This window comes from Hordeum vulgare, chromosome 2H, assembly GCF_904849725.1.
Source record: "Hordeum vulgare subsp. vulgare chromosome 2H, MorexV3_pseudomolecules_assembly, whole genome shotgun sequence".
Taxonomy (NCBI): Eukaryota; Viridiplantae; Streptophyta; class Magnoliopsida; order Poales; family Poaceae; genus Hordeum; species Hordeum vulgare.
Window position 1 is genome coordinate 169,980,431 of NC_058519.1, and position 7,656 is coordinate 169,988,086.

At 44.3% G+C, this 7,656-nt stretch overlaps 1 protein-coding gene across 2 annotated transcripts; it reads left to right on the top strand.

Annotated features, from left to right (window-relative positions):
* The first annotated feature begins 461 nt into the window (after positions 1–461).
* Positions 462–3,674, top strand: LOC123429860 (mucin-7-like). 2 transcript variants are annotated; one of them, XM_045113836.1, is made up of 3 exons: positions 462–958; positions 2,017–2,090; positions 3,538–3,674. In XM_045113836.1, the coding sequence occupies exons 1-2, from the start codon at positions 623–625 to the stop codon at positions 2,041–2,043; spliced, it is 363 nt and encodes a 120-aa protein (XP_044969771.1). In that variant the 5' UTR covers positions 462–622; the 3' UTR covers positions 2,044–2,090; positions 3,538–3,674. The 2 variants fall into 2 exon arrangements, with proteins under 2 accessions (XP_044969771.1, XP_044969770.1); XM_045113835.1 differs by lacking the exon at positions 2,017–2,090.
* The last annotated feature ends 3,982 nt before the right edge of the window (positions 3,675–7,656 follow it).

Below are 7,656 nucleotides of genomic sequence, written 5' to 3' on the forward strand. Positions count from 1 at the left end.
ATAAATTATTTCTTCAAACTGCAAAAATAAAAATCATGTTTGGGTTACAAATATTCTCCTAGTATTTATGAAATTGAAAATAACATTTTTGTGAGTGTCTAAGCGCCTCAAAATATTTAAACGAGAGGCATAAACAATATTTTAAAGTGCTTATAAGTTATATCAATTCCAAACCGAATCAATTAAATCACAAACCTTTTTGTGGCAGTGCCTATTATTGCATTATAATTACTCGTGCAAGTTACATATTTTATAAGACTAAAATACTCTTGTTTAAAAAAACAGAAAAGAAAAGTAATTAAAAAATAAAAAAAAAGAATAAAAGAATAAAAGAACAAAAGAAACTCCCGGCCCAACTGGGCCAATCGGCCCAGCAGGCCATCCACTCCCCAGCCCACCTAATTTGGGGGGTATAAAAAACCGACTAAACCTAGTCACATCCCCACACCCCACCGCCACCAGCCACCAAGGGAACCAGCCCTCGCTGGCTCCCCTCGCTAGCTCCGAGCATTCCTCCCCCTCGTTCCCTCTTCTCACCCCATGAGAGCCAGCGAGCTAGCGCTCCTCCCGTCGTGTGAGGGCCTCGCTATCGCTCGTTGCTCCCGTCGCCCCCACCGACCCCATGCTCTCACCCGCACGAGCCCCTTGCCACCTGCGCCTCACACTCCTACCTGCCACCCCTAGCGTCGGCCCTGCCCTGCTCCCTACCGCGCCGCCCCACCACGCCAGGGCCAGCCCCACGCCGGGCCTGTCGCCCTCCACCATCGGCGACCTCCGGCGGCCCTCCTCTGCCTCGCCCAGTGCCACCCCGCCTCCTGCCTCCGTCGCCTCGGTCTCCTCCTCGCCTACGTTGCCGGTTCCCCTTCACCGGGTCGCCGACTACCTCTGCTTCATCGGCCTCCTCCGCTTCCCCGCTGGCTCCTTCACGCCTTGCCACACCCTCTTCCCAGCAACGTCGGTGAGCAACGGGGCTTCCCCCTTCATTTCCTCTTCCCTCCAACTCTAGTGCACCAGCCCCCATCAACACTGCCCCGTTCCGCCCATGCCGGTGCGCCCCTGTTGCCCCACTCGCCCCAGGTGGTGGCCTCAGCCACGAGGGCCTCTCAGGCATCTCCTGTGACAGGGGGATAACCCCCCCCCCTTTTGTATGTTTGTGTAGAGAAAAGAACAAAAAAAGTAAGAAAATTATATGTATGTATGTATGAAGATTTGTATGTACGTATGCAAAGGTATATATGTGTGTGTGTATGTGTTGTGTATGTGTGTTGTCTATGTGAATGTACATGTGTGTGTTTTGGTGTACACTCTGTGTGTGTTGTGTTGTGTGTGGCCGGCGGGCTCTTACCATGTGGGGCCAACCCCCGTTCCCACTGACAGAGAGGCCCCACACAACCCTTTAATTAAAATTAATATTTAATAAATAGTTTAATTAATTAAATAGTTAGTTAGTGAATTAATTTATAAATGAATTTATTAGTTAATATATGATCAAGAGTAAATAGATAAATTAGTAATCTGTTAATATAGATAATTAGTTAGCCTAAACCGTGGATGACACATGGGATCCATTGGTCATAGTTGACCAATCAACTGCTGATGTCAGCATGACATCATGCTGATGTCATAATAGCATTTAACCGAATTAATTAAATATGTTTTTAATTCCTAAATATTAATAAAACTTTGAAAATAAATATAATATAAACCATAGCTGAGATGAAAATATTTTCAACATGAAAGTTGATCGATACAACGAGACGAACTCGGATACGCGGTTCATTCGTGTGTCACGTGTCCCTAGCATAGCAAACATGGAACTTTTCCATTGTTTTCTGCCAGACCCGTAGTAGCGAGAGACCTGGGAAATATAACCTGATATTTTCCCGACCCGTCTATGATGGATAGCACTGCGTTAGCTCATGCCGAGCGATGCCTTTATGCCACGTCTTGCTTTGTGATTCTTTTGTTTGTTGTGTTATTTATTATGTTTCCCCTATGCTACTTCCTTTCCGGTAGGCCCCGATACCGATGATGATCCGGTGATCGACTACTTCCTCATCGAGTATCCGTTTTGTCTGCAGAGCAGCCAGGCAAGCAAACCCCCTTGATCATCCCTATATCGCCTATTCTTTCTCCCTCATGCTTGCGTTAGAATTTTTCTACTGTTGTAGTTAGCTCATATATCTGCTGCATAGCCTGTTTCTGATGAACTATTACTTTCAGTACTACCCCTTAAAACTGTTTAGTATAGGTGGAGCAGTCTTCCCCTCTGACCCCTTAGTCGAGTTGCCCCGCTTTATTGTCAAGTCTTGATCCCTCATCGACAAGCTAGACCCCGAAGAGCACTCACACCCCCCTTAGTTGTGCGGCGCTACAGAGCTACTATCGGGTACCAAGGGTGACACCTCATAAAGTACTCAGGATGATATCTCTGTAGTATAGCTAGTCGGTCATGGTTAGCGAGGGTGATTCCTCCTTCACCACTAGTAACGATTTCTGTGTCGTGCAACCCCTCAAGTGTGGGACCCTCGAGGATGATTCCTCTAAGTCCACCTTCACGGTTACATCGTTCGGGATCCAACGAGGGTGATGCCTTGGACCCCCCCCTTATGTTACAACCACACAGCTACTTGACCATGTTACTGGGATCTTTGATGAATAGATGTTAGGCGGGTGGATTCCCGCGTGGTAGTGTCGTTGACTTAATGAAAATGATAATGGATTTGGGTATTTGATCTGGGTTGGTCGGAAGGCCTTATTACGCACTAACCGTCTGCGTGGGAAGAATTATGGGTATTCGACGTCGTGGTATATGTCGAAGCTTTTCAGACATCATCAATGGAGAAGCGCGCGCCCGAGTGGTCCCGAGATGCATCGCCCTTGTAGTAAGGGGTTCTAGGACTGACATCGGCCGCCCATGCATCGTGTAGGAGCGCAGAGCGCAAGTGGGCCCATGAACCCTTTGTGCTTACCAGCGGGATGGCCTCTCTGTTGAGCTTAGGTGGGGCTGCGACGTGTCGATATTCTGAGGTCGGGCATGACCCAGAAAAGTGTGTCCGGCCAGAGTGTTATCGAGCGCGACGGGGAATATGTTGTGCACACCTGTAGGGAAGAAATTATCTATTCGAATAGCCGTGTCCATTGTTACAGGACGACTTGGAGTTGTGCCCTGATCTTATACAGCTACAACTGTTACTTAAGTGGATTTAGTTGCCCCGGGATTGCTTCCTCGGAGGGAGTCGAGGGAGGATCTCTGGGTGTGACCTCATTTTAATTATTACTGCAACAATACGACAATATTTGTGTTACCTGTTCTACTCTCGTCTATTGCTGCAAGACCCTGAAGATGCTAGTCTTTGATATGACTAGGCCTTCTCTCTCTATTCTCGCATTGTTGTAGTCAGACCACATATAAACCCCTCCTTTGATACTGATGCATATCTAGCATAGTTCTGATGTAAGTCTTGAGAGTACTTTGGATGAGTACTCACCGTTGCTTTGCACCCCCTTTGCCCCTTGATCCGTTGCTGCGACTAGATGATGGAGCCCAGGAGATGGAGTATCCTGCCGACGACTGCTTCCCCGACGAAGCCTGCTTCTATGTGGAGGCCGCTGAAGACCACGAGTAGTTAGGAGGCTCCCAGGCAGGAGGTCTCGCCTCATTCGATCATTGTATCTTTTGTGCTAGCCTTCTCTAAGGCACCCCATGTTTAATGTTTCTACTCAGATATTTGTTGCTTCCGATGACTCGTGTGTTTATCGAGCTCCTGTATTCTAGCCCTCGAGGCCCCTGGCTTGTAATATGAAGCTTGTATTGTTTTATTTGTGTCTAGAGTTGTGTTGTGATATCTTCCCGTGAGTCGTTGAGCTTGGTCGTACGCAATTGCGTGTATGATTAGCATACAATCTAATCCAGGGCGTCACACTAGCTTGAGCTTCTCCTCCCTAGCTTTCATAAGAGCATTGGTAATATGCTCGGTGAAGTCAATATTAAGCGTACTAGTGTGGGGGTCTTTAGCCATTCTTTGCAAAAAGGTGATAACTTCCAAGAGACTACAATTGTCAAAATCAAGGTTACTACCATTAATTAAAGTGGTAGTAATGTAATCTAAGCTCATTCTTTTGGTAGTCTCTAAATTCAAAGGACCTTGTTGTCATATAGTTGAGGTATTAGCATCACCATTAATAGGTCCATTGGGACTAGGAGTGTGATGGGTGCTAAAAGTTTGAGATCCTCAACAACTTGTATAGTACCAATGGTAGTGTGTGTAGGAAGGCTCTTAATTCTCTATTCTTCTTCCTTTTCTCTAGCCCATCTATCTTTAAGTTTTGCTAGCATTCTTATGTTCTCATTAATTTGGACTTGGATAGCATTCATGGGTGTGGTGTTCCTTTCCTCAAGTGGGGAAGTTCTAATTTTAAGCATCTCTACATCATGAGCTATGGTGTCCACCTTCAAAGAGAGACTATCTAATTTTTCTAGTTTCTCTTCTACACTCTTGTTGAAGGCTTTTTTAGAAGTGATAAAATCCTTAAGCATGTTCTCTAATTCATAACTGGAGTTTTTGGTGCTAGGATAATTGTTATTGCTCCCATAATTGTTGGATGGGAAGGTCTAGGATTGCTACCAAAATTACTCCTATAAGCATTGTTATTAAAGTTGTTCCTAGAGATAAAATTAACATAAACTTCCTCTCTTTCTTGAGCAACCATAGAATTTAAAGGAACATCATGAGGATCAATAGGAGCTTGCTTAGTAAGTAGAGTCATGATCATGTCAACCTTATCATTAAAGGAGGAGATCTCCTCAACAGAGTTTACCTTCCTACCTGTTGGAGCTCTCTCAGTGTGCCACTGAGAATAATTTGTCATCATCTCATACAATAGCTTTGTGGCAGCACCAAGTGTTATTGACATAAAGGTTCCTCCCGCGGCCGAGTCCAACAGATCCCGCGAGGTAAAGTTCAATCCTGCATAGAAAGTTTGGATAACCATCCAAGTAGTCAAACCATGTGTAGGGCAATTCTTAACAAGAGATTTCATACGTTCCCAAGCTTGAGCAACATGTTCATTATCGAGTTGTCTAAAATTCATAATGTTACTCCTCAATTTGATAATCTTAGCAGGCGGGTAATACTTCCCAATAAAAGCATATTTGCACTTATCCCAAGAATCTATGCTATTCCTAGGCAAAGATTGAAGCCACACTTTAGCTCCTCCTCTCAAGGAGAAAGGAAAAAAGCTGAAGTTTAACAATATCACCGTCTACTTCTTTATATTCTTGCATATAACAGAGCTCAACAAAAATTTCAAGTGCAAGGCAGCATCATCTCCGGCATTGGATAATTGATCTTTCATAACTAGGTTCACTAAAGTAGGTTTAATCTCATAGGACGTGGCTCCAGTGGCGGGAGCGGCAATAGGAGTGCAGATAAAGTCATTGTTGTTGTAACTAGTGAAGTCACACAACTTAGTGTTTTTAGTGGAACCCATAGCAACAACAACAAGCAAGAACAAAGCAACTATTTTTATTTTTTATTTTGGTATAAGACTCTAATGCAAAGACCAAAAAGCAAACTAACAAGACTAAAAATCAAAGGTAAAAGATAGCGTGCAACTCCCCTATCTTGAAGACTGGAGTCCCCGGCAACGGCGCCAGAAATTTGCTTGATGACGAGTTGATGGATATACTTCTCACCCCATGTTGGTTATCCCAAGTGGAAGGTGGAGATGTAGTCAACAGCAGATTTCCCTTACATGAAGACTTTAAGGTTTATCGAACCAGGGGGACTCCTAGGCTCAACAAGTAGGTGTCTTCCACCCTGGCGCTAGCAGAAGATGTGGACCTTCACACACAACAAATAACTTTGCTCCCAACGAGTACAGAGTGGTTGTCAATCTCTCGGGACTTGTAGTTTGCAAAGGATCAAAACACAAGCGGGAAAGTAATAGTGATTGCAACGAAAAAGTAAATCAAAGCGGTAAATGATGGAGGTGTAAACAATGATGGTGATATGGACCGGAGTCACATGATGTTCACTAGTGATGTCTCTCTCCCAAAAGACGATAAACAACTATGCTTGGGTAAACAAATCACACTTGGGCAATTGACAGAATTATGATCGCACCGCAATGCTAATTATGCTACTTGATTATTAGAGGTTCAATAGTAATGGACAGTACGCCAAGACAAGTAGACCGTTTATTCATTAGCATCTACTTACTAATCATCCACCTTGAGATATCTATCCAGAACATCTCGCCGGTATTAAGTTGCGAGCCCACCCAAAGTGTAAACTGAAAGCAACGGACAACTGCATTAACGAACTATGCGTTAGGTAAACAATCCTTGCAATCGTGGTCACAAGCACCATTGTTTTCTCCCTGTTGGCAACAAGCACATCCCCTAGTCACATGTTTCTGTCACTCAAGCTATACATGGAGGGGCATGAACCCACAATCATGCACAAGGCTCCGTCTTGGAGTTACAATCTACTACTCGGCCAAAGCAATAAATAGGAACGGAGAACATGCATGAATCACTAAGGAACATAATATAAAGGATAATAAAATATATAAATCATAACAATCTAAACATAATATCATAATACATCGGATCCCAACAAACCGAGCATAGCAATAGCAAGAGAATTACATAGATTCCTTAATCATGTAGGGCAGGTCACAAGGACTAACCATTGAAGCACAAGATTGGAGAGAAGACATCACATAGCTAATGGTGATGGACTCATGGTCTAAGGAGGACTACTCACGGCACGTCCGGGAAGCGTCCATGGTGGTGGATAAGCTCCCGGAGGTCAATCCTCCCTCCGGCAGGGTGCCGGGAAGAGGTCTCCTGACACTCCCAATGTCAGAAGCGCTGCGGTGGGGGAACGATGGAGAAATTCGCGATTCCACAAGTTGTGGAAGGGTTTCCTCTCGGGACTCTAAATATAGGCCAAAGGAGGGCACCGGAGGAGGTGGGACCCACGCAGGCATCCTCCTGGCACGGCCTAGGGCCTGGCTGCGCCGGCAGCTCGCCTTGGAGTCCCTTGGCCCAACTCTGGCCCATCTTCGGTGATCCGGAAGCTTCTGTTTCGCTGATTTTTTATATATATATTTTTGGAATTTTTCGAGCTTCGGAAAAATGGGTAAAATCCCCAGCAAAATAGACATCAGCAGACAGAAACTGGCACTGGGTGCACTGAGTTAGTAGGTTAGTCCAAATATGTGTAAAATGATATAAAAGTGTTCCGAAACATATAAGAATGTCACCCAAAAGATCATGGAACAAGAAGAAATTATAGACACGCTTGGGACGTATCAATACACCAATGTCACTACGGGTAGTTCTTCGCTCGAACGTTGCTCATATGTTCCACCAAAAATCATAAAAATGTTTCGGGCGATTCCGAGAACTTCCATTTTCTGCGCAAAAAACAACACCACGGTAATTCTGCTGAAAATAGAGTCGGTCTGATTTAGTTCTGAATAAATCATATAAAATGCATCAATGCCATATAAAGTTATTATATACATAGGAAAATATGGCATGAATATTTCATAAATCATCAATACATTGGAGACATATCAGCATCCCCAAGCTTAATTCCTACTCATCCTTGAGTGGGTAAATGATAAAAGAATTAATTTGTG

What these genes read in the sequence shown, in the direction of transcription:
- LOC123429860 (XM_045113835.1), top strand. Translation starts at nt 623, where the DNA reads ATGCTCTCACCCGCACGAGCCCCTTGCCACCTGCGCCTCACACTCCTA. An exon ending in CCCTCTTCCCAGCAACGTCG is followed by an intron (nt 959 to 3,537) that starts GTGAGCAACGGG and finishes TGCTGCGACTAG; the next exon opens with ATGATGGAGCCCAGGAGATG.